A 27,438-nucleotide genomic window follows, 5' to 3' on the forward strand; every position below is an offset into this window, starting at 1 on the left:
CAGACATCCCTCTTAAGTTGCTTGAGCCCAAAAGCCCACCCCCAGTACTGCTACTGATTTGGTTTTGAATAATAGCTCTTATAATATGGGTATGAAAATATTATCTCCTCTAGTATTAATGAGTATCAGTCATACGGAACGTTTGGTCTATATAATGCGCTCGTTGCTCATATATTACCGTGTAAACGTTTGGGGAGTGTCGTAGAACGTTTGATCGAAAATGGGTGTGGACTATCTAATGTGTTACATCGCTATCATTCTACATTCCATATGGAATGCTATTTGAATAGCTATTTTGTCTGATTATTAATAACCAACCAAATAATTTATATCATAATATGAATGTATACAAATTTTATATTATATTGTCTTACATTACCCGATAGATTCATAAACGATTTCTGCGAAAATAGGCAAGCAAATTTTGGCTTCTTAGCCATTGATATTATTACTAATGTGTACTTATATTAACTATCCGGGCCACATAATTTTAAAAGCGTCCCAACAAACAATGTGCTATAATAACTAAAATATGCTATTAATATATGATAAGTGTTCGCAAATGGTGATCCTGCCAGGTTTATTTAAAAAATATTATAACCTGTGTCACGGCGTAACATATAGACAATATAGGTGCATTACTGTGTTCATGAACAAAAATATTACGTTTAGAAGACGTGTTTTACGTGGAATTTTTAGTACGTAATATCGCTGTTTTTATTTTAACCATACATTGATATTTTAGTTTAGAACTTTGATAATTGATCGGAACAAATGATTTGAACACTTCAGTCATAAATGATCAAAATATCTATTGTGAAAACTCATCAGTACGCAACAAAAAGTCAAGTGCTGCAGGCAATTCATTGAATTGATTAATATTGGGAAAGTGTGTTTTGGTAATTTTCAAGTAGCTTATCATCGGTTGGACTTGTGTCAAAAATTAATATTCGCTCAACTACAAAAGTAGAATATATTTTTATCTTGCGGAACTTAAATGTATTAGTTTATAATTTATACAAATGTATTACAAACAAAATTTATTAAAAAGAAACACGTATAGGTATAAGACCTAACCTAAGTCGCTTAACCTATTCTTATATGTATGTATTTTATATTTTTGTAATTTTCTTTGTAAGTCCACAATATTTGATATGAGTGATTTTTTACGTATCTATAATTGCATTTTAAATGTTTATTAATAATTTTTAATAACGTTCTTACATTTATGTGCTTACCAAAATTAAGTCATATACTCATATTTACGTTTCAGCTCGGGTGTTTCTGACACGAGCTCTGTTGGATTATCAATAACCAACCAAATACTTTATATCATAATATGAATGTATACAAATTTGATATATTGTCTTACATTACCCGATGGATTCATAAACGATTTCTGCGAAAATAGGCAAGCAAATTTCGGCTTCTTAGCCAATGATATTATTACTGATGTGTACTCATATTAACTATCCGGGCCACATAATTTTAAAAGCGTCCCAACAAGCAATGTGGTGAATAACTAAAATATGCTATATGCATGATAAGTGTTCGCAAATGGTGAACTCGTCAGGTTTCTTTAAAAAATATCATTATCTGTGTCACGGCGTAACATATAGGAAATATAGGTGTATTACTATGTTCATGAACAAAAATATAACGTTTAGAAGACGTTTTACGTGGAATTTTTATTACGTAATATCATTGTTTTTATTTTAACCATACAATGTTTCTTTAAGGTCATAATAAACACAAACATTGTAGTCATTTACCCCTAAATGTGGAGATACAATCGACAGCAAATGTACAGAGACACGGTTAGTTGAAGTGATTATTTTCCAGTTTTATAAGGATAAGTTTATCCTTATACCTATATGATAGGTTTATTAAATTAAATTCTCCATATTTAAGCATATTTTATTGAATATTATTAGTAGATATCTTAATATTAAAATATTATACATATAATTGAACTTAAATATAACATTAAACATATCTAAATACAATTTGTAAATTCCTAAATTAAATGGTATAACAGCTAGTGAAAAGAAAAATGCATGATAATTGTAAATTAGCAGAGGAACACAATATAAATTAATTTATCGGTTAAAATTATAGTGATGATGGTAATTTTTTTTTTTTTTTTATTGAGTAAAAAAACAATCTACATTCTATACAACAAATATGCACATTAATTAGATGGGATAAAGGATACAACAAACAACAATGAATAATATGATTTTGGGGAATTACTCAGTGGTAACACCCAGCACGTGATAATTTATTTACTGTCGGTTAATTTGGGTTTTTTTTTCAGGACAAAAGGTCACTGCACCATTTTCTTTTTAACCTTCGTTGAGAGTTATCGGGTAGGGTTTTTGTTGATAGTTATTCATCAAGGGGTTTGTATGTGACTGAAGTTTATTGTGGAATCTAGCATAGTACATTTTAGCAATTTGATTTAAAGTTTGTACTTTAAGATCTTTGTGAAGATTATTGTTCGTTATGTACCAGGGTGCAGAGGAAAGTAGGCAGAGGCAGATGGATTGAAAGGCTTGAAATTTTTTGGTGTTGGAGGGTTTTACGGTTACCCATAACTGGATACCGTATGTCCATAGTGGTTTAAGTAGGGACTTATAAATTAATAATTTGTTATTTATGTTCATTTTAGATCGCAGGAGAGGCCTTAATAAATGAAGACGGGCGTTTAGGGCTTTACGTTTGTTTTTAATATGGGAATTCCAAGTTAGTTTACTATTTAATAAAAGGCCTAAGTATTTTACCTCGGAGCAAACAGGGATTGAAATATTGTTCATTGTAACTTGTGGGCATGTTTCTCTTTTTAGCGCAAATGTAATGAATGAAGACTTAGATTAATTTATTTTGATTTTCCAACGCTTTGTCCATTGATGGATTATATTAAGGTGACTTTGAATCATTTTGGAAGCTGTAGCAGGATTTTCGTGAAAAACCACGATTGCAGTATCATCAGCGTAGGTACCGAGTTCGGTAAATGATGTTTTAGGTATGTCATGAGTAAATACGTTGTATAGGAAGGGAGCGATGTCGCTGCCTTGGGGAACTCCGGCTAAAATATTAAAATAGTTCGAATAGCTCGAATTCTGGCGTACAACGAAGGTTCGGTCGCTCAGGTAGGACTTAATTAGTAGAAAGTAAGGCGCCGGAAGAAATTTTATTAGTTCAAACAGGAGACCATCGTGCCAGACCCTGTCAAACACTTGAGATACATCCAGAAAAGTGGCTGCACAATATTGTTTTTTTTCTAAAGACAAGGAAATGGTATCAACTACGCGATGCAATTGGTGAATGGTGGAATGGTTTGGCTTGAAGCTAAATTGCGTATCTGGAATACTTTTTGTTTCGGTAGCCAAAGGGAGAAGCATTTTTAGTAGGATCTTTTCGAACACTTTGGATGAAGTTGGAAGAAGGCTGATAGGGAGGTAAGAGGTTTTTGGCGGAAGTAAGTTTTTGGCAGTTAGATTTGAAATCTGATCATAACCCGGAGCTTTTTTTTTATGGAGTTTTTTTTATTATAAAGTCGATTTCGCCGGGACTAGTAGGTTTTGCTGGAAGAGAAACGGGTAAAGCAGCGTTCAATGATTGATTAAATTATCAGATTTTGGTTGTTATTTAAAATTATATCATGGGTTGTAAAGATTTTTGATAAATATTTGCCGAATAAATTTGCTTTATCTATATCCGAAATAGCCCACGGGGTTGTCTTCATTGCGCAAAGGAGAAGGAGTTGATTGAATTTTAAAAATTTTTTTTGTTGCCTTCCAGAGTGAGGAGTTTTGCGATGTTAGATTTTGGATATATTTATTATAGGTGGAAGAGCTGAGTTGAAGAAGTGCTTTACTCAATTTGTTTTTTAGTTGATTATAAATAAGTTTATCGGGCGGGTACTTGTGACTTTGCCAGCGAGATCTTGCTTTACGTTTTTCGCGAATGAGGTATTTGATATGATTCGGGAGAGGGTAATTGGTAGTGTGTGATGAGCTGGGAGTTGTTGCTAATTGTAAGCATTCATGTATATCAGTTGTGAGCTTAAGGATTGTAGCATCAATGTCTTCGTTTGATTTTAGAGAGGGATTGAGCTGAGTGCGGGTTTCAATGGTTGTTTGGAAAATGGGCTAATCGATTTTTCCAGGTAATTGGGGTTTTTTTACAAGATTATTTGAAGGAGGCGATTTGAATTCGAGAATGATTGGTGAATGGTCGGATGATGGATCATTTATATTGGAGACGTTAAGATTATAGTTACTTGGGACTTTTGCTATGAAGATATCGAGGATAACAGGGCGCCTATTCTGGTGGGAGGGTCAATATGTGGGCAGAGGGGGAGGTAGAATCTTTATGTTTGAATTATCTATTGCACGAAGGAGGGGTCTTCCCCCAGTGTTGGTTGCAAAACAGCCCCACGACGAGTGTTTCGCATTGAGATCGCCAGCGACGATAAAATATTTCCCTAGTGTTTTAAAGAAGTTATTAAAGTTATCTGAGGTAATTTTCAGACCAGTAGGGCAGTTGGTAGATGAGAATATCAGATTGGATATTTATTTAGGGATACAAGTATGCTGGATGCTTGAAGATAGGTTTCACTGAATTGAGGAAATGGCGAGTGAATTAAGCTATTTCTTACTAGTATTACCGAGACAGCGTGACCCGAGTTGTACGGGTGGTTACTTTGGTACTCTTTGTATCCAAGGAATTTAATGTTTTTGGTTGGGGTTAGGTGTGATTCAGAAATCATGGCTATATCTATATTATGTTCAATTAGGATAGCTTGAAATTCTAGTTTATGATGGGTTATACCATTTGCATTCCACGTGAGTACTTTTAGGTTGAGTTTAGTTTCCATTTTTGGAACTTAGTTTGATAATTAGAGATGTGAGAAGTGTTATGAGAGGGGAAATTAGAGTTTTGAATTCAGAAATGAATGTTGTTAGTTGGCTTGTTAATGGTTGGTCGGAGGGCGGGTCATTTATGTGGCTTAGATTTAGCTTTTTTGATTTATTACCTTTAACCACTTGTGAGAATGATAAGTGCTGGGTGTCGCTGGGTTCTATTACCGTATTTATGAGAGCATGATGGTAATTAAATTTGTTTTTTATAATTTATAAAAAATGATTAGTTTATGATTTTAACAATACCTGACAAAAATGTGCATTTTAAGGCCTTTCAATGGTGTATTTCTTTCCATGGATTTTTAAACTTGATATTGAAGAAAACCTATTATTGCAGATGTCACAGTTGAATAGCATTACTTTAGTATGTGTTCTCAAATGCGTTGTTAAATTTGATTTTGTAGAATAACTTCTATCACAGATATCACATGTATACGGATTATCTCCAGTATATGTTCTTTTATGACATAAAATTTGCTGCTTGTGAAAACCTTTTATAACTCGGATATTTATAGGGCATTACTCCGGTATGTGTTTTCGTATGGACTTTTAAATTTCCTGCTTGAGAAAACCGTTTATCTCAGGTATTACATTTATAGGGCTTATCTTCAGTATGTGTTCTTTTATGCCTTTTAAAATTTGATGCTTGAGAAAACCTTTTATCACAGATATCACATTTATACGGCTTATCTCCAGTATGTGTTCTCATATGGATTTTTAAACTTGATGCATAGGAAAACCCGTTATCACAGATATCACATGTATACGGCTTATCTCCAGTATGTGTTCTCATATGGAATTTTAAACTCGTTGCATAGGAAAACCCGTTATCACAGATATCACATGTATACGGCTTATCTCCAGTATGTGTTCTCTTATGGTTTTTTAAGCTTGATGTCTGAGAAAATCCTTTATTACAGATACCACACACATACGGTCTCTCTCCAGTATGTGTTCTCATATGGATTTTTAAGCTTGTTGAATGAGAATACCCGTTATCACAGATATCACATGTATAAGGCTTAACTTTAGTATGTGTTCTCGTATGGACTTTTAAATTTCCTGCTTGACAAAACCGTTTGTCACAGATATTACATTTATAAGGCTTAGTTTCAGAATGTGTCCTTTTATGAATTTTTAAATTCCCTGATTTAGAAAACCTTTTATCACAGATATTACATTTATAAGGCTTTGCTCCAGTATGACGTGTTCTCGAATGCGTTGTCAAATTTGCTTGTGTAGTACAACTTTTATCACAGATATCACATTTATATAGATTCTCTCCAGTATGTGTTCTTTTATGCTTTTTTAAATTCCCTGCTTGAGAAAACCATTTGTCACAGATATCACATTCATATAGCTTATCTCCAGTATGTGTTCTTTTATGCGTTTTTAAATTCTCTACTTGAGAAAAAACTTTGTCACAGATATCACATTTATAAGACTTTAATCCAGTATTGTATATGTATTTTTATTCTTTTTTAAATCTGTTTGAGAAATCCCTTTATAACAAATAACAGATTTATAAAGCTTTGATTCTGTACAACACAAAATGTGTGTAATTAAATCTGATTTAGTAGAATATGACTTTTTACAATTGTCACAAAAAAACCTTTTTTTTCTTTTACTGGTTTGAATCTTAGAATTCATATGAATACTTAATTCCGAATAGTGGCATTCATTTTTTACTGATCCTTCGAACACATAACAGTCTTTCAAATCCTTTTCAATTTTTATTTTGGTATCACTTGTGTTTATTTCCTCTTCAAATTCACATTTAGGTCTAAAAATAACAATGATTTCAGAAATTAATATTATGTAGATTGTAATAAGATGTTTTTTTATAATTATGTAGATGTATAATTTGTTTGGTATTTTAACATAAATATTTTGACAAAATATTTAATTTGTTCAATGCATAGATATTAAAATTGTGCTGATCCAGTGCACTTCTTACCCCAACAACTAATAATTATTATTATAACAGCTTCAAAACGTATGGTAACCAAAGGACAAACACACAGGCAGACAAACATTCATTTTTATATACTTAGATATAATTATATGTATAATAAATTATTATTGAGGATACATATTGCATAAATATTTACTTTTTATTATTTCAAGCCATATAGCCATTGATTTACTTAAAAAAAAAACAGCATAAAAAACAGCTCAAGCTAAATGTTAGTTGTAAGTTTAACTTTTAACTTAAATTGGTTGAAAAAAATAGGATAACTATTAAGTTTTAAAATAATTCCTGTTAACTGAGATAACGTTTTCAAATATGTTATAGGCGATCAGGTATACTGTCTCAAGAATCTAATGGTATAAATGGTTTTTATTTTTGTTTATTTTTAGTGTGTATATTTACAATACACACCGGTAACCGATAATGATGCCGTGTATTTCGTTGTCCGGCAACCTAGTTATTATAAGAATAGCTTCAAAACCTATAACAACCATTTATAAACAAAAATTTCCAACAGAAATCTTGAAATCCATATTTCATCACCTCCCGGGGTTGGCCCTCTCCCTTTTTAAATTAGCTTATCTTCTGGCCAGAGATCTAATCTATCTCTGTACCAAATAATAACCGGGGTGGTTGCTATGGTAATATGGACACACAGGCATACGTTCATTTTAATATACATAGATTTCCGATGTAATTATTTGTAACGGTTGCCGTGGTAATAAGAAAACACACGCGTCACCAAGCCACAGTCGGCGTCACTCCCGTACCGCACCATTTATAATGGTGAAACATCTAATGGTGACCATTAGATGTTTCACATCAAAACTGTGAGGAAGTCTATCTTAAATAGCCCACTTAAGCTAATTCAAAATAATATTCCACTGGAGTGACTTTAGACTAAACCAAATGGTACATTGGAAATAGAAAATGTTAATATTCCTATCTTACAAGGATGTTTGATAAAGCTAATATCCAAAAAGATTATTTAATCGGGCATCTTGGAATGTCCGTCAACTTAGCAACGCCATCTTATGCTATGAATATAGAACCTGCAATACCAACAATTTGCTAGATTTTGACTAACACTTTTAGATTTTGCTAGTGCCCCAAAACATTGTAAATTCACAAGCTAACATGCCGGTGCCATCTTTGTCGGTGCACCGCAACAATGTCCGATCCCAAAAAAAATCATGTCAAATTATTTAGCTAAATTTGCTTAATTTTGCTAGTGCATTTTTGGATTTTGCTGAGGAACCAAAACTTAGCAAAATACTCACAAAGATGACCCTTGTGAACTTGGCAGCGCAACATTAGTCAATCCAATCAATCCAACAAATTTTCTTATGATTGTTGGACAACTTACAAAATTTGTTGGACATTATTTCCAACGGGGAGCCAATTTCCAATTTTGCGCTGTCAAGTTCACGCCAGCAGCGCAACTGTTTGTCGGATACTGTAAGACAACTTTAAGTATTTGTCGGACTAAACTTCATGGGGTGAGGGAAATATCCAACTAAAAAAATCCTAATAGGGTAAAAATCTAAAAAGGTTATAAAAAAAAGCTGAATACAAATTGATATTAAATAAAATGTAATTTCAATAAAAAAAAAGGTTAGTTAAATTAAAAATCCTAGAAGAAAAAAAGCGAAAATCTAAAAAACCTAAATATAGTAGAATAAAAAAATTATTTAATAAAAAATCTAAAATTAAGAAAAGAAGCCTAGTTAAATAAAAAAAATATGTTAATGGAATAAAAAAATCAAAAAGGATAAAAATGCAGCTGAATAAAAAGTAATATTAAATAAAATGTAATAAATAAAGGTTGGTAAAATTAAAAAAACTAGTAGAAAAAAAACTAAAATCTAAAAAACCTAAACAGGATAAAAAAAAGCAGTTGAATAAAAAAAAAAATTAAGAAAAAAAAAGTTGAATGAAAAATTATATATAACAAAAAACTAATTTCAATAAAAAAGTTTAGGTAAATTAAAAAAAAACCACTGTAGAAAAAATAAAATCTTAAAACATTAATAGGAAAAAAAAATCAGTTGAATAAAGTTGATTTATAATAAAAAATTGTCTGCGCAAAATTGGATATTAGCCTCACGGTGAAAACAACTCAAAAAATTCTGAAAACTGTCTAACAGTGTTCAACAAAGAGAGATGGACCTGTGTAGAACAAAAAACATGTACCAACAAGTATAAATTTCTCCCCGGTGAAATAACTTTCAACAAATTCTGAAAATTGTCCAAGTGATTTTTTTCCTATTTAGGTTTTTAAGATTTTAGCTTTTTTTTCTTCTAGGATCGTCCAACAAATTCAAAATTGGAAATTGGCCCTTCGGTGGAAATTAAGTACAAAAAATTCTGAAAGTTGTCTAAAAGTGTCCAACAATTGGACATGGACAAGTGAAACAGAAAATTTTAAATTGGCCTTCTGTTGGAAATAATGTCCAACACATTTTGTAAGTTATCCAACGTTCAACCAAAAAATTAGTTGGATTGATGTCTGCTAATATTGCACTGCCAAGTTCACAAGGGTCACCTTTGTGTATTTTTTGCGAAGTTTTGGTTCCCTAGCAAAATCTAGCCAATTCGGCTGAATAATTTGGCATAGTTTTTTTTTGGAATCGAACTATGTGCCGGTGCTGAAAATAAATTTGATTCCTCCCCAAAGGAATACAGGATTTCTAGCAAAATCGAAAAATGCACTAGCAAAATCTACCAAATCCATAGCAAATTGTTGGTACTGTTTCTTTAGTCGTAGCATAACATTCCAGTTCCGACTTGACGGACATCATCTTGGAGACTTTTATTGAAATTTTAGTTTTTAAACAAGTTATCATCAATTTTAAATTTACAAAAAATGTACAGTTCTAAAACGCTTGGAACGTACTTCTTAGCATAAAAAATATTCTGGATAATCTTATCCTTCAATTTTATAATAGGTCTTGTAACTTTTGTATACACACTGTATGATTGACCAATAAAAAATATACACACTCAACACTTTCGACTCGACCAAATTATTACTTATTATTAAAATGACACATGGAGCATATGGTTTGACAGTAACTAACAACACGAGTGAACTCACCTGTATCAGCCATTTTCTAAGACAGTTAAGTACTATTTTAAATATAGGTAATAAGTATTTAAGCTTTATGAACCAAACTCGTCTTATTATTGATAAAAACCTCATGCACAGAGCTATATCTACGGAAAACTCACAATAGAAAACCTTTTCTGAATAACTAATATCATCAAGGTACAGACGTCAGCGCAACATTCAAAATTTAACCAATCTTGATTTGAATAAACTCGATTTTTAAGAGGACATCACACCCGCATGCATTGTATGTCTTACACATGTATGATATAGACAAAATGCATTTACAGTCTCAGTATAAATGGCTCAGTTCTAGGGTAAAAATACCTTTAACTTTTCAAAGTTTACATTTTTAAAAAAAACTCACTGTCTTGAAATCTCAAATATGTTCATATTTTAATTTTGTAATAGATGTTTTTATTCTAACACCAACGTTCAGAGTTTTACTCAGATTGCCTAAACGTCTAAACTTTAAATACTTATAAGTCATAATCTACTCGTCCTAAATTTGATTTATATTTTTTGAAATACTTGGACAAATATTGTGCTTTGGAATATTAAATTAAAACTCTATGTTGTCATTCAAAAAAGTAAAAAACTTATAAAATATTTGAAAATGTAATTTTTTAATAATAACGCTGTTTTGTTAACAACTTTAAACTTTGAATATTTTCAAAATCATTTTTGAAATAATGAGTATTCAATGATAAAAGAATCACCTTGAATATTAGCCTTTAATTTTACTTTAAATTTGCACCTATATTACTTCTTAAGTATACCTCATGATAGACACAAGCATTTTTTGAAAGCGATGAGCAAACACATTTAAAAAAATTACCTACATAATATACCATTTTTTAGTTGCAAATAAATAAATTAATTAATTAACTTATCATTCTATCATTTCAAGTAACTTCTAACTCAATAAATTAATTAATTTACTATGATCTGCGGTTACAAATCAGTTAATACGATTTATAGTCATATTAAGTTAAATTTAACGAATTGTTCACTACCAAACATCACAGTTTGACATACAGAGAGACATTGGTGCCATGACCTCTTAAACAATCGTTTAACCAAAGTTTAACCTAAATAATTAATAATATCTGATACTAACGAGAGGAGGAATTTATCATTGGAATGCTTCTTTTCTATTATATTTTCTGTCCAATGAATTGTTAAGTATATTTGTTTATCAGTTAGGTTAATATAATTAAATTTCATATTATGCAATGATGTATTTACAATTCTTACCGCGTTTGTAATAATTGATTCTCATCTGTATGGTCTGTATTATCAATAAATTCTTGTTTGATAACTCTATTGAATACTTCATCATCACATCTAATAAGTGGAACAGTCAACATCCTAGAACTGTTTAATCTATTATTATCATACCTAAAATAAATTGCAAAAATTTAATATATATATTATTTAGTACTCAAGCAATTATTGTTTAAATCAGATACAAAGTAGGTATTAATTAAATAAGATAAATTTAAAGTCGTTTTAAGTTAAATTTTACAAATTGTTCACTACCGAACATAACAGTTTGACCAGCGTGGCATGCTCAGGGGGGGGGGGGGGCAGGTTAGGAGTTATATCCCCCCACCCTATTGTCTTTTTTTGCCAACCTACGGAAAACCACTAATTAGTTATTACAGCTATTTAGTGTCATTAATTTTTTATTAATTATTAATTTTATTCGTTGAGTCAACAAGCTTGTAATTTAATGTGAGGCTCTTAATAAATTCTTACAATAGCAGTTGAAAAATATATAAATACGGTCACAATTTTTTTTTATAAGCATTTAGTTCGAATTATGACCAATTACGAAAAAATCATGAAAATAATATACCTATATAAAAATGTACATAATATGTAACAATACATTTTTATTTGTTATCTGGTCAAAAAGCATGAAAATATAATACACGGCCCCTAATATGTTTATACTACAGCAGTTGAAAAATATTAAAAATACATATGCACAATTTTATTAATAAATATTTAGACTGTGATAAAAGTTCTTGAAAGGGCAAAAAAATATAATATTAAGTTTAATGCAAATAAAATACAATTTTATCAGTGTGAAGTTAAGTATTTAGGATTTTTGTTTTCTATAGATGGTATGAAACCAGATGATAACCGCATCACTGCAATTAAGGAACTTAAAATACCTACTAACAAGAAAGAATTACAATAAATATTGGGAGTAATACATTATCTTAGACAGTTCATACCAAATTTGTCAGAATTAAGCTCACCATTTAGGGAATTATTAAAAAAAATGTATTATGGCAGTGGACAAATAAACACACAGATATATTAGAAAAATTTAAGACTTACTAAATAATCTTGATATGAATAAGCAAATTACAGTACAGTGTGATAGCTTTCAAAATGTGGTGGGATGTTGTTTGTTGCAAGATAAAAAACCAGTAGCTTTTGCGCCCAGGTCTTTAACATCTACAGAAATAAATTATGCTCAAATTGAAAAAGAACTATTATCAATAACATATGCACTTTCAAAATTTTATAACTACGTTTATGGAAATAAAATAATAATAAATAATGATCATTTGCCTTTAGTTTCATTATTAAAAAAACCAATAGATAATATAAAAAATAATCGTCTAAGAAGGTTAAAAATTAAAACTTTACCATACACATTTTTATTAGAATAGGTATGTCCCTGGACCAAAACTATTTATTGCTGATCTCTTATCAAGGAATTTAGTACATAAAACTCCTGTGGGTGATAGTGAAATGACTGATGTGGTCCATACAGTACAAATAAAACCAGAATTATTAATGTCTGCTAAAAAATTTAAATTATACCAAAGGGAAACCCTGAATGATGAGGTGTTATCTTTAGTACTTAAATACTATAAAAATGGGTGGCCAAAAAGCATAAATAGGAATATAACTGGTGAAATTAAACATTTTTTTTTTTAAACTCCGATATGACATAACAGTAGGTACAAGATAATCTAGTGTATTTAGATAATAAAATAGTTATACCGAAAAAAATTTAGAAAAACAATACTAACTTTGTTACATGAGACACATCTAAGTGCACATAAACAAAAAATTTTAGCGAAATCGATATTTTACTGGCCTGGTATCAACTCAGATATATTTAATTTTGCTGAAGTTTGTAGTTTATGTCAAAAGTTTAAGAGAAATCAAATTAAACAAACGTTAATAAACCATGAGATATCTAAAGCACCGTTTATAAAAATTGGTTTGGATATAGCAGAATACAAAAGTTCTAATTATTTAATAGTTGTTGATTATTATTCTAGGTGGTTGGAAATAATTGAAATAAGACATAAGGATACGTCAACAATAATATCTAAGTTAAAACCGTTATTTAGTAAATTTGGTATTCCTATGGAAATAATAGCTGATAATATGCCATTTGGTAGTAGGGAATTTCTAAAATTTGCTAATGATTGGGAATTTGAGGTAAATACAGCAAGCCCACACTATACACAAAGCAATGGACTTGCTGAAAAAGGAGTGGGCATAGCTAAAAAAATATTACAAGAAGAGGGTCATGACATAGATCTTTATCTTTTAAATTACAGAAATAGTAATGTAGCTAATTTAGATTTTTCAGCTGCACAATTGTTAATGAACAGAAAATTGCGCAGTTAACTACCAACTTTTATTGATGAAGTATCAGCAAAGTTGAATATAAATGCTTATGAACAAATGATAAAAAATAAACAAAAACAAAAAAACTATTTTCATAAAAACTCTTCTAAAACAGAAATCCAATTTAATGTGGGTGATAAAATTTATATACAAAGTTATAAAAACAAGTTTTGAGAGAAAGGAGTAGTAGTAGAAAAACTCAAAAGTTCAAGATCTTATTCAGTGCAACTAGAAAATGGCACAATTCTTAGAAGAAATTTAATAAATATAAGAAAAAGAAAAAAATTTGAGTTTAAAGCAGTGGCGCAACAACTAGCGGGTAAGTCAGCAAAGTAAAACTTTGGGACCCCCGATTTATAAGGGGGCCCCCATAGTAAAAATTGGTTTTTAGTATTTTTTCATATTTTATAATTATAATTATTACCTGTATTTTTTTATAAACACCTACATCAAAATGAGATGGTTATACTATAATTAGGTATCTATACTGTTATATTTTAATAGTTATTGTTAATAGCCTATGGATTACCTATATTACACTGCGAGTTATTGATTTAATAATATTATAAAATTGTTGTGAACCCCTATCTGTATGCTATACGCAGTATGAGATATAGTAATATAGTATAGTATAGTGTATATAATATAGTATAGTGTGTAAGCATATTAATGTGTGAACAGACAGAGTCACACGGTCAAAATAACAGTTCAATTGTAGACAATAGTGGACATTTAAATACATTACAAATACTACGTAACTAATTCGAAACAGAAGTACATATTACATTAGATAGTATAGGTATTAAATTATAACAGTTATACAGTTTATATAACAGTATATTTTGACAATATTTTACACAGGAAATTAAAACGAACTAAACATCAAATGAGCGGTCCTCATTAGCAATTGACATCATATGTCGTAGAGGCTCGTTTTGTTAATAATTTGTGTTGGCGCTAGAAATATGGAAGGTCTTTTGAGAACGAGATGTATGCGAAGGGACTTTAAAATTTATTTGGGATAGCAAAGACGGGGAATCAATTTGGTTAGTTAGTAGACCGCGAATAAATTTAATATTCAGTCCTGTAAAGAATACTTTTGAAAAGTACTTGAGTAAGACATCCACTTACCTGCTTTTTTTATTTTTATTTTACAAGACAAAATCTAGTTTTCTAGATGTTTTGGACAATTCGTCTATGACTTCTTCCGCGGATAAATCAATATTTCTATGAACTGATAGTAACGACAATCCATTCAGCCGTGTCTTTTTGATTACTTATAAGTCCAAACAAAATTCTAAAAACTAAACGTCTAACGTTCTTAGTTTCTTACCTTATTCATTGTATTACGTAAATGCGTTTTAAGCCTTTTTAGACTTAAAAAAAAAAATACTCAACTCAAGCCAATGACCCCCCCCCCCCCCTTAAATACACCACTTGCTGAGGCTGACTGCTGTGTACATTAGAAAATATTATGTAAAGTAGGTATAAACAATTTTATATAATATTAGCTGTGGCGCACACGGACTAATAGCGTTTTCCATCGTTTAATTTATCCACTCTACAATAGTACCACTCGGATACTGATACACACCACAGATGATAATATTATTATTATATTCGATAGTATTTATCAGTTATCACAATTATTTATCGTAGAAAACTAGAAAATCGTGGTCTCCGGCTTGTTGGCGTGTTCCTGTTCACCGTGTGGAATTAGAAAACACTTTGAAATTTGAATAGTTAACAACTTGATTTTGTCAACTATTACTACTCATTGATCGCCGAATTCTCGAAATAATGGTAGAACCTGTCGCGGAGTACTTGAATTTTCCAAAGGAAGAAGAAAAAATATTAGAGTTTTGGAAAGAAACCGACGTGTTTCATGAATGTCTTAGACAATCTAAAGGAAAACCCAGGTAATAGTTGTATAGTTGTATACTATTCAACAATATTATTAAACACTACCAACTACTAACAATACTTGGAATAATATTAAATTAACAAATCTATCAGTCTGTATCATTTAAATACAAACTAACACATGCTTATACCATAGTTAATATTAAAATATATTTACAATAAATAAAAAGGGATAGGTCATCAATTATTGGAGACGCAATCTTAAGTCGTTGAAAGAAATAGGTATTTAGCTGATTATTCTATATTATGCTACAAGTATTGTTGAAAAAAACTTGTTACGTAAGACGCTTTTTGGACAAATTCTTTTATTATTTTTGTTTAACTTAACTAAAAGTTGAAACAAACTGCAGCGATGGTGGTAAAATTCTTTTATCTTGGCAGTGGCTGTAGAATTTTGTCTGGATTCAATAGGCGTGCGCTGACCTCCAAGTCAGGTATGGCTAAATTCAATCTGATCACCCACCTAGTCATATGGTCACACAAGAAAAAAAATTATAGACATTTTCACTACAAACTTTTATGTGACCCTTTTGTTGGTTACTGGAAAATGTAAACAATCAGTTTTCATTATTTCATACATAGGTACTTACAAAATTCATCAATATTGATTTAAATTTTAACCAAATATAATCTAATAAAACAATTTATTCAAAAACGTTTAAAATATAACATATAATATATAAAAATTGTCAATTAACATTAATAGGTATTTATTTATTATTATAAATTATTCATGGTAAATCAACTTTAGGGCTATTAGTTTATGAGATATAAATATTAAAATTTAGATGAGCGAAGTAGTGGATATACATTTCGCGGGGCATGTCCGTACGGCCATACCACTCAACTCCGCTCATCTAAACTTTAAATACTTATAACGCATAGACTACTCGCACTAAATTCGATTTTTATGTATCGAAATACTTAAAAAAATATTCTACTTTGGAATATGAAACTAAAACTCTGTTGTCAAAAAAAAATTTTAAAAAATAAAAAATAAAATTTTTTATTAACAAAGTTGTTTTGTAAACGATTCGAAACTAGGTACCAGTGAAAAAAAATATTTTCAAAAACAATTACACTTTTTGAAATAATGAGTGTTCAATTTTAAATAAATTGCTATGTCTCTCAGGTAAACACAAACGTTTAAAAACTAAAAGGGTTATACCTACTTTTAATCATGTCTTCGTAAGGTACCCACGTATAAAAAAATCTCAGGTAGGGCTAAAGCCCTATCAGCCCTACCCGTGCACACGCCTATGCTGGATTCATTTTGCCATTACCGCTGCAGTATGTGGGACCTTAACAGAAATTTTTTGGCACTGGATAGTGGACTATAATACAGGTATAAATAATCAATTAATTTGTTTTATTCACTTTCATAATGTTACCCATACAAAGTACCTATAGACATACATTGTGTGTACCTATTACTTAGCTTATTACTTTTTACACTTCACCTGGGTTCTAGAAAAATACAATCTGCAAATGATTTTACCAATTGATACATTAATTATTTGTTACACTAGAAATATTAATTTATACTTAAATAATAATATTATGTTACACAGCTTCTTTGTTATTTAAGAGAAGTAGGTATATCGTATAATTTATTCTTCTTTCAATCAAATTATTAGCTGCATTGTTTTCATGTTATGTTCCCACCAACCTATATAACTGAACTTAAAAATATTCTATTGAGATTGCATGTTTAAATGAATGAATACAAATAATATTACAATTAAAATGTATTTATATTTTTATACTAGGTTTTCCTTTTATGATGGACCACCATTTGCCACTGGACTTCCTCATTATGGTCACATATTAGCTGGTGCAATCAAAGATGTGGTTACTCGGTATGCACATCAAACTGGTCATCATGTTGAACGCCGGTTTGGATGGGATACACATGGTTTGCCAGTGGTACGTTATAATGCAATATACTTTTAGATAAAAATTATAACAATTAACCTTACATGGGTTTAACAATTTCAAGTTTATTTAATAATTACCTAATAACATGCTTGTTTGGTTGGTACTAAAAATATTTTCATTTATAATGTTAAATTATGATTAAGATATTATTTTTAAATTAATTTCAAATTTTATACCAAATAATTACTTATCATTTTAAATAAATTGTCAAATTGAACATTTAAATTTAGTAAATCCATAATTTTTTAATTGTTTTCAGGAATTTGAAATTGATAAGCTTTTAGAAATAAAAGGACCAGAAGATGTTGCTAAAATGGGTATTGATAAATATAATGCAGAATGTAGAAAAATTGTTATGCGTTATGCTAGTGATTGGGAGACTATTGTCACTAGATTAGGACGATGGATTGGTATTATAATTATAATATGGTACCTATATGCTTAAAACTGGATTTAATTTAATTTTTTAATTTTTAGATTTTAAAAATGATTATAAAACATTGTATCCATGGTTTATGGAAAGTGTATGGTGGGTATTCAGTGAGCTTTGGAATAAAGGTATGGTGTACCGTGGTGTTAAAGTTATGCCATTTTCAACAGCTTGTAGTACACCTTTATCCAACTTTGAATCTGGTCAGAATTACAAGGAAGTTGTAGATCCTGCAGGTTAATAATAAATATGATAACTATCCGTGTATTTAAATGTATTAATATTTTATATCTTTTTTTTTTTCATTTTAGTTATTGTTAGTTTTACTCTTGAAAATGATCCTTCAGTTTCTCTGGTTGCATGGACAACTACACCTTGGACTTTACCAAGTAATCTGGCATTGTGTGTAAATCCTACATTGATGTATGTGAAAGTAAAAGATTTAGATGAAAATATATTTATTCTAATGGAAGCTCGATTAGATACTTTATTTAAGAAAAAAGAAAATTATACTATCTTAGACAAATTTCCAGGAGAAAAATTGAAAGGTTTAAAATACAAACCTCTTTTTCCATATTTCAAACAAGTAAATTTTAGTTAACACAAGTGGTTATTAATTATTAATCATAATATTGATAATTTATTAATATAATATAATTACAGTGTCAAGATACTGCTTTTATTGTATTAACTGATGGGTATGTATCTGCTGAATCTGGTACTGGTATAGTTCATCAAGCCCCATATTTTGGAGAAGATGATTATAGAGTGTGCTTAGCTGCTGGAGTAATTACTAGAGATCAGGATATAATTTGTCCCGTTGATGAAAGCGGTAAATTTGTACTTCCTGTCAGTGATTTTCAAGGCCAATATGTTAAAGTAATTTTTAAATTTAACAAACTATTTTGAGTATGAGTGTGTGACTAAACATTTTTTTTTTTGTAGGATGCTGATAAAAACATTATAAAATATCTAAAAGAAGCAGGAAGGCTTGTAAGTTCTTCTTCAGTTAAACATAGTTATCCATTTTGCTGGCGATCTGAAACTCCACTTATTTATAAAGCTGTACCATCATGGTTTGTACGGGTGCAACATATGAGTCAAGATCTCTTAGCATGCAATAGTGCTACATATTGGTAATAAATTGTTCATTAGTTCATAATGTATTATTATGATTATATGAATTATTTTTTACATTTTAGGGTACCAAATTTTGTTAAGGAAAAACGTTTTGGAAACTGGTTAAAAGATGCCAGAGATTGGGCAATCAGTCGTAATCGTTACTGGGGCACTCCTATTCCACTTTGGGTCTCTGAGGATGGGAAAGAAGTTGTTTGCATAAGTAGTATTGAACAGTTACATAAGATGACAGGAGTTCTTGTAGATGATCTTCACCGAGAAACGTAATTTTTGTTTTGATTTTCAATTTGATTTTTAAATGTTACAGCATTTTCAATGTATTTTATATTAATAATTTTTATGCTGAGTTGCATAAACAATCACTTAAGATAAAGATGATTTTTTTTTTTTCATTGGTCTTAAGTATCAGCAACTATGGCCATTAGCATTTTGTAGGGGGGTTAGTTACATTTGGTTTAGGAATACGTGTTTGTGGGCCAAGGATTTGTCACTAAAAACTCGCGTAGTCACCCATCCAAGAACTACCGACGTCGGCCAATGCTTGACCTCATTACACGTTAGTGACTGAGGCCAACCTTAGAACCACACCCAGGCCCCCAACACTAAAATTAAATGAATCAATATATATACTATTAACTTATGGTCCCTTAAACATGCTTTGGTAAACCATTAAATGAATCAATTTTTTATGTAACTTGTCATAAGTATCTAAATATTCTTAGCTAATAAAATATGTTATTTTTTCTATAGACTTATAATACTTATCATTATTTTAGAGTTGATAAATTGACGATTCCATCAGCTAGACCAGGTTTCCCGCCATTGCGTCGAATTACTGAAGTATTTGATTGTTGGTTCGAATCGGGTTCTATGCCCTATGCACAACAACATTATCCATTTGAAAACCGAAAAGAATTTTCTGAAAATTTCCCAGCAGATTTTATTGCTGAAGGAATAGATCAGACCAGAGGATGGTAATAGACACCAGTCAAACATTTTTATTTAAAACTCAGTGCATACAAATAAAGCAGTATGTAGTTATAAATTAACTTAATTTTTTTTAGGTTTTATACATTATTGGTAATATCAACAGCATTATTTAATAAACCACCATTCAAGAATCTCATAGCAAATGGTTTAGTACTTGCTTCTGATGGACAAAAAATGTCCAAACGTAAAAAGAATTACCCAGATCCAATGGAGGTATATTCATTAACAATTATTTATATAGTATTTTAAGTTATGATTGTAATGAGAATTGAGAAATTAAATTTGCACTGAGCTTTTGTTCTTTGTATTTTATAATGATGTGAACTTCTTTATGATAGTAAATTCAGTACAATATGTTATAGACTGAAAATTGTTGTTGAAATAAGAACATTTTTAACTATAATTTAGTTTAAAAGGATGGCTAGTAGTTGGTGCTTCTATATTCTATATTCTACATACCAATGCATCTAATTATAGGATTGACATTTTATAACAGATTTGAAGTTTACCTGAATTTAACTTTAACGCTTATTTTAATTTTTTCTTCTTAAGTCCTTAAAATAAACGAATTCATTAAAAATAATACAAACTTAAAAATGAATTGAAACCGAGTCTAGCATACTGTTGTATTACACGCAGAACAAACAATTTATTGTATAAGATCACTTAAAATCCCTATAATAAATTCAGTTAATTATTCACCATTATTAATTTTAAACTTCTAGATTTTTATTCCATACATATATATTATAATATTTATTTACGGGCTTAAAATTTTTATCATATATTTATTCTTAATTGTAATATTGATAAAGGTTTCTTTATATCAGGATTATTTAATTTATATTATTATATACTAATGTTAAAAATGTGATAGACTTTAAACATTTTTAACTGTGTAGTAGTGTGTTAAGAAATTTTAGTTAGGCTAGTAAATTGCTAAACAATTATTACATCATTTGAAAATCAATTATTCATATTAACTATTTAGGTTGTCAACAAATTTGGAGCTGATGCATTACGTTTATATCTAATTAATTCACCTGTGGTAAGAGCAGAAAACTTAAGATTCAAAGAAGACGGAGTTAAAGAAATATTGAAGGACTTATTTTTACCTTGGTACAATGCCTATCGATTTTTCATACAAAACATTCGAGATTCTTCCGTAAGTAGTTTATTTTAAATAATAAATATTTTTATAATAATTAAATTAACTGTTTTTAACCAATAGGGAAATATGTACAAGCCAAATAAAAACTATTATTCAGCACCTAGTGAAAATAAAATGGATCGGTGGATAACATCTTGGACACAATCATTGATTGCATTCATACGCCGAGAAATGGCAGCATATCGTCTTTATACAGTTGCTCCAAGACTTGTGAAATTCATTGATGTGTTGACTAACTGGTATGTTCGATTAAATCGTCAAAGACTCAAGGGTGAATGTGGTCATGCAGAATGGCAACAATCTTTAGATACGTTGTATCATGTCTTAATGACAATGGTTTGCTTAATGGCCCCATATACACCATTTATATGTGAATTAATGTATCAAAATTTAAAGAAAATCGAAAATCTTAAGGAACGTAGTGTACATTTCCATATGGTACCTATAGTTCAGTAAGTAATTTCATTTTATTAAAACCAAATATTTTATTTTTCAATAAGAAAATATATTCTATATTCATTATTTTATTCTATATAGAGAACATTTGATTGATAAAAATATTGAACAAAGTGTTTCTAATATGCAAAATATTATTGAGATGGGCAGAGTAATGAGAGATCGAAAGACAATACCAGTCAAAGTAATTATTAATTAAGACTTAATTATATTTTATATAAAATTCTAAAATTGTAATTTAATTTCTATTAGTATCCTCTTCCGGATTTAAAAATCATTGCTGATGATCCTAAAATTATTGAGAACATCAAAGAGTTTCGTAATTACATCGAAAAGGAATTAAATGTGAAAACTATTACTTTCACAAAAAACAAGAGTAGATATGTTAAACTTCGAGCAGAACCGGATCATAAAACATTAGGTTCTAGATTGAAGTCGGATTTCAAAAGAGTTACAGCAGCAATTCGAGTATGATAGTAGAATCTATTTAACTTTACTTATGTGCTCTATATATTTTATAAACATGATTTTTATTTAGGAATTAACAAACGAACAACTTCAAGCATGGCAAAATGAAGTTTCTGCTGTAGCTGAAGGAAATGATGATGATAAGAAACCATTTCTCAAAGTCCTTGAATATGAACTAGATGCTACTGAATTTAGAATATTATATGACTTTACTGGGCCAGAAGCGGAAGAAATGGCTAAAAAATATGAAGCACAATTAGATAATGATGTAAATAAATAAAATTATAATAATTAATAAAACATTTCGCCTATTAATGACTTTCTGTATCGATTACAGATTTTGGTTTTATTAAATGTAACTCCAGACCAAAATATGTTGGATGAAGGAACTGCTCGTGAAATTATCAATAGAATTCAAAAACTGCGAAAAAAGGCTCATCTAGTGCCTACAGATTCAATAACAGTTTATTATAACATAAGTCCTGAAGGCGATTTATCCAGAGTAGCTAAGGAATTTAAAGATTTTATAATTAACGTTTTAAAAGTTCCTTTTATTGATGGGTCAGCAGTAGGAAACGTGATAATTGAAGAAACTCAGACAGTAATAAATTATATTATATACAAACAATATATATACTTATACAAATTATAATAATCAGCACCATACTTTAAATTTTCGAGGAAATGAAAGGGAATATTGAAATATATATTTTGTGAAAATGAGAACATTTAAACTTTTGAACCATTTTGGAACGCGCATGTGCAGTACAACTTGATTTTTTTAAATGGCTACCTCAATTTTTTTTTTAAATTTTATTAGTATAATAAGTTCTTTTCTGGTTACAATATTGACAAAGTTAAAGTAATAAGTTGAAATTTTAATTTATGTATAATCAGTGTTGTAACAATGTTAAACTTATACTTGAAAATAGAAATAATATCTCCGATATTATTGTGAAAACTAATATTAGTTTTGATTTATGTCTTACGTGTCTACAATTAGTTATTTAAAAATATCAAAGATATAATTTTGATTTTCAAATATAAATTGAACATAGTTAGAACACTGATTGTACATAAATTAAATTTTAACTTATTATTCTAATGCTGGTATGCATTGTCAATTTACGTGACAAACAAATAGACTATGCATATTGCATACGGAAATAACTTTGTCAATTTTGTAATTAGAAAATAAATTTTTATGTAAAAAAATAACTATCCGAATTTAAAATAAAAATAGGTTATCATTTAAAAGAAAGTAAGTTGTACTATGCAAGTGTGTACTAAAAGGGTAAAAAATTTTAAATGTTTATAGAATATGTATTTCAACACCACCTTTCAATATTTGAAAACCCCATTTCAATACAAAATCATCAAACTGAAATTTATTGGTACCTCTTAGCGTAAACAATGAATATACTGAATATAAATTAATAATTATATATTTTTTTTAAGCTTAAAGGATCCAATTTAAAAATTGCTTTAACAAAAGAAAACAGCGATCAAAATCTATTACCAGTTTGCAAGTAAATATTTTATAATAATTCATTAGCATTTCTATGGAAAAAATATTTAAATCATTTATTTGTTTTTAGGTTTGTTAATGTAGAACTCCATGGAGTAACTCCTAGGTATGGGGCTTCAAATTCAGTTACAGTTCTTCTTGAAAATCCTGTTGGTAAAAATGTACTAGATGTTAATAATCTGACCAAAGAGGTAAGTATTTTTTGAAGTAAACTTATAAGTATCTGATAATAATGTCACTAGCATACTTTTAATATTTATAAATGGTTGCCTATAAATTAATTTGTTTAATAGTCCTTAGATAATTTGATGAAATAATATACGTTTAAATAAATCTATCAATTCAACTTTATTGGTAGTATTTATGATTTATACTCTATTATTATTTAAACTACTGTTAATGTTTATTATCACGAATAGGGGTCGGCTAGTAAACCGTGTTTACCAATATTCCTTAAATAATTTTCTTATGTACAATATTGTGCAACGCATTTACATTCTATAGTGTTGTATAGTATAAAGTTTTACTGTAAACTGCAGTTTTTTGAACATATCTATCATACTTAGTTTGATTAACCTATCAGAAAAAAATTAGAAGAGTTGTATACATTTATTGCTTGATTTAAAAATGGTTGCGAACCCCTGATCTTGAGTAACGCACACTCATAACCAGGGCTAGGATTTATATGCAATAAAAAATTGTAAAATATGCATTTTATATACCAAAATATGCATTTAATTTTTTATAAGATAAACTTTAAAATATAGTTACAAAAAAATATTTATTTATTAAAATACATCAATGCTATGCTGTTTGTCTTAACTACGTGTGTGTTACATGAAATAAAATTTATATTTGACAAAAAACCAAGTTTTATGAAATATACTATAAAACGTGCATTTTTTACATTCTTATAATCAAAATATGCAATAATATTAATTTTATTCAATATATGCAATAATATTCATTTTATTCAAAATATGCAAAAACATGCAAAATAAAAATACCACCATTTATCTCATTATGAGATGATTTGTGGACATTACTGACAAAATCAATAATCAGAAGTAGCAAAAAAAACATGCTGTTGCATATAAATCCCAGCCCTGCTCATAACTATGTGGTCAACTACTACCCTGTAGGGAAGTATAATCTGTATTTGTGGTGAGCCACCACGGTATGCATTCAAAAATAATGAAATAGTTTACCACATGTTCACCATTATTTCTATTGTTTAAAAATTAATTACTTTGTATACATACCGTTTACTTTCAAAAAACCGAATGTAATTTACACTTGAATAAAAAAAGTTCCCTAATTTTATGGCAATATTTTAAAATTTGTTTGAATATTTTACTTATTATAAGAAACATAATAAAGTAATATATTTGTTTAAAAATATGTTACAGGTACAAAATTCTTTTGGCTTATTTGGGATTGATATTATAATAAAATCTGCTGATGGAAAAATATTGGACAACAATTTACTTAAAAATATTAAGGATGAAACAATTATAGTTCAGAAGAATAATGTTTTTGATGCTGTTGAGGTTCATCAAACAAAATCACCAATTACACAGTAAGTAATTTTTTACATTAATAGTTATATCTGAGAAACGAAAAAAAATATGTGTATCGAAAAAAATGTAATGTTTTTTGGTGTACTTCCTGTGATGCTAGAAACTTTATAATGGTCTTATGTAAAGTATGAATTTATGAGTTGAAATTCCCCTTTATCCCTTTAGAGTAATCTGTTGTTTCTCTAGATTGCTAAGTTTTGAAAAATGTATTTAATTGTTTTGAACCAAAGAATTATTTAAAATTGTATTGTATTTTATTTGCTTTTAATTGCTTAGATCTTAAATGTAATTTAACTAGTGTAACCAATTATTTAACATTTATATTTATTTAGGTTTATAAATGTCAAGTTTGGCTCAGAATCTGGAACAGTGTTGCTTCATGAAGGAGACGATAAAAATGATTTAATCAAGTTAAAACCTAAGATTGCACGTATTTTCAACCTGAAAATAAACCAAATCAAACTAATACAAGAAAATGATGTTATCATCACACAATTGAAATAATTAAATATCTTTAAATGTGATCATTCTTTTTTAATATCAATATACTCTTAACTATGATTTAAAAACAATTTAATTGAGTATATTTTATTTTATGCATTCGTCCTCATAATTCCTATATAAATGGGTGTATATTCCTATATACATTTAAATAAAAAAAAAAAAATACAATAAAATAGTTGTAAAATCTGGGTAAGTTAAAGTATTTATAGTATACATCTATGGGATTTAAAAGGGTTCCGTGATTTATAGGTAAGATTCTTAGAAAACATTATTATATTTATTATAAGAATATGAGTCATATATTTAATATGATTATAATCATTGAATTAAATTGTACGTATATTACGATACATATTGATATTTATACTACTTACTGCCTAAATTACCTTTTTTTTTTTTGCTATTTTAAGTTCAAATTTGGATGGAATAGATATTTAAACAAAGAATAACGATCTTAGTTATTTTGCTGTGATTTAAATATATTATTATAATATAGGCTGACTGACAAACCGTCTGCGCTCTTTCCTATAATATTTCCCAATTTTATAGGCACATATTATTATTTGTGAAATATTATCCAAAATAACCCAAAGATTTGGACGAACAGCTGTATTATTTTTTTTTCAAAATGTGAACTATTTGTGTATATCAATTTGTATACCTATGTTAATTGATAGACCCCTATTATTTTTAAATTTGATTTTGTAACATGATACCTATGAGTATATTTAGATATTTTTTTTAGATTTCTTTTATTACAACTTTACAATTTGTAGTTTTTGTAATAATTATAATTTATAATACATAGATACATAAAATATTAATACCATTGTATATTGGATATATTTAGGCATTTAGCTATTGAGCTAGATAAAATTTGAAATTCTATTTTAATTTACAACATAACTACAAACATTAAATATTTATATTTTCGTTAGTTAAGTGAATTTTTTATTACTCTGCATGAATCGTAACGGTTCTTTTTTAACACCAAAATATTGGAAAAATGCCATTTAATTTTACTCAACTTTTTTTAGAAATCTTCCCACACTTTTCCTTTCTTTAATTTAATATGCCGCGTGTAGTTCTGTCAGTAAGAAGGCGTTTCGACGTAGGTAGGTAGGCGAGTTAAATCTATTATTTTACTTTTATAAAAATAACAGTGTGTACGATGCATTTTTATGTACCTAATATTACATGTTTACATAAACTATAAAGTACATTTTTTACTAGATATAGACAGGTACCTACAATAATATTGTAGAGGAGCATAATTAATTAATTCGATATAATCATGGACCCTGGTCTTTGTTCACTGATAATCAGATGCACATAATAATATAATAGGTAGTGATTACTGATTATGAAACTATTACTACCTAATCGAATCTAACTAAAATATTTAAAAAAATAATTTTTTTATAAATATATTATTTTGACTTACCATCAGAAAATAACGTAATAACAAAATTAAAAGAACGCAACTCCGCCCGTAATTAATCCTTGAAAATGGTTTTGCGCAGGACAAACATACGAAAACAATATTCACAGTGGCCTTACCCAAGGTTTACATTACAAATAGAAGACACCTACGTCGGTCGTAGCGTTTATGTTGATAACTTAAAAATAATCCAA

At 29.0% G+C, this 27,438-nt stretch overlaps 2 protein-coding genes across 3 annotated transcripts in view; one reads left to right on the forward strand and one right to left on the reverse strand.

The window, feature by feature from the left end:
* LOC100162707 overlaps positions 1-15,062 on the reverse strand; it is a 32,282-nt gene extending 17,220 nt beyond the window's left edge. Inside the window, exons 1-3 of one of the 2 annotated variants that reach the window (XM_029487109.1) lie at positions 14,807-15,062; positions 12,362-12,481; positions 11,267-11,410 (exon numbers count right to left, since the gene is read on the reverse strand). In XM_029487109.1, the coding sequence (XP_029342969.1) occupies positions 11,267-11,351 (85 nt within the window). In that variant the 5' untranslated portion in view covers positions 11,352-11,410; positions 12,362-12,481; positions 14,807-15,062. The remainder of the gene's footprint in view (positions 1-11,266; positions 11,411-12,361; positions 12,482-14,806) is intronic. The other variant, XM_029487108.1, reaches the window with a different exon arrangement.
* A 272-nt stretch (positions 15,063-15,334) lies between these two features.
* Positions 15,335-25,871, forward strand: LOC100165479 (isoleucine--tRNA ligase, cytoplasmic). The gene is made up of 20 exons (XM_008182556.2): positions 15,335-15,594; positions 17,368-17,524; positions 17,796-17,946; positions 18,014-18,202; positions 18,278-18,552; positions 18,630-18,845; positions 18,912-19,102; positions 19,169-19,369; positions 19,883-20,080; positions 20,171-20,309; positions 21,088-21,261; positions 21,328-21,719; positions 21,805-21,907; positions 21,976-22,191; positions 22,262-22,459; positions 22,529-22,792; positions 23,650-23,720; positions 23,790-23,910; positions 25,129-25,298; positions 25,632-25,871. Exons 1-20 carry the CDS (start codon positions 15,476-15,478, stop codon positions 25,801-25,803), a joined length of 3,717 nt encoding a protein of 1,238 aa, XP_008180778.1. The 5' UTR covers positions 15,335-15,475; the 3' UTR covers positions 25,804-25,871.
* The last annotated feature ends 1,567 nt before the right edge of the window (positions 25,872-27,438 follow it).

Source organism: Acyrthosiphon pisum, chromosome A1 (genome assembly GCF_005508785.2).
Source record: "Acyrthosiphon pisum isolate AL4f chromosome A1, pea_aphid_22Mar2018_4r6ur, whole genome shotgun sequence".
NCBI lineage: Eukaryota > Metazoa > Arthropoda > Insecta > Hemiptera > Aphididae > Acyrthosiphon > Acyrthosiphon pisum.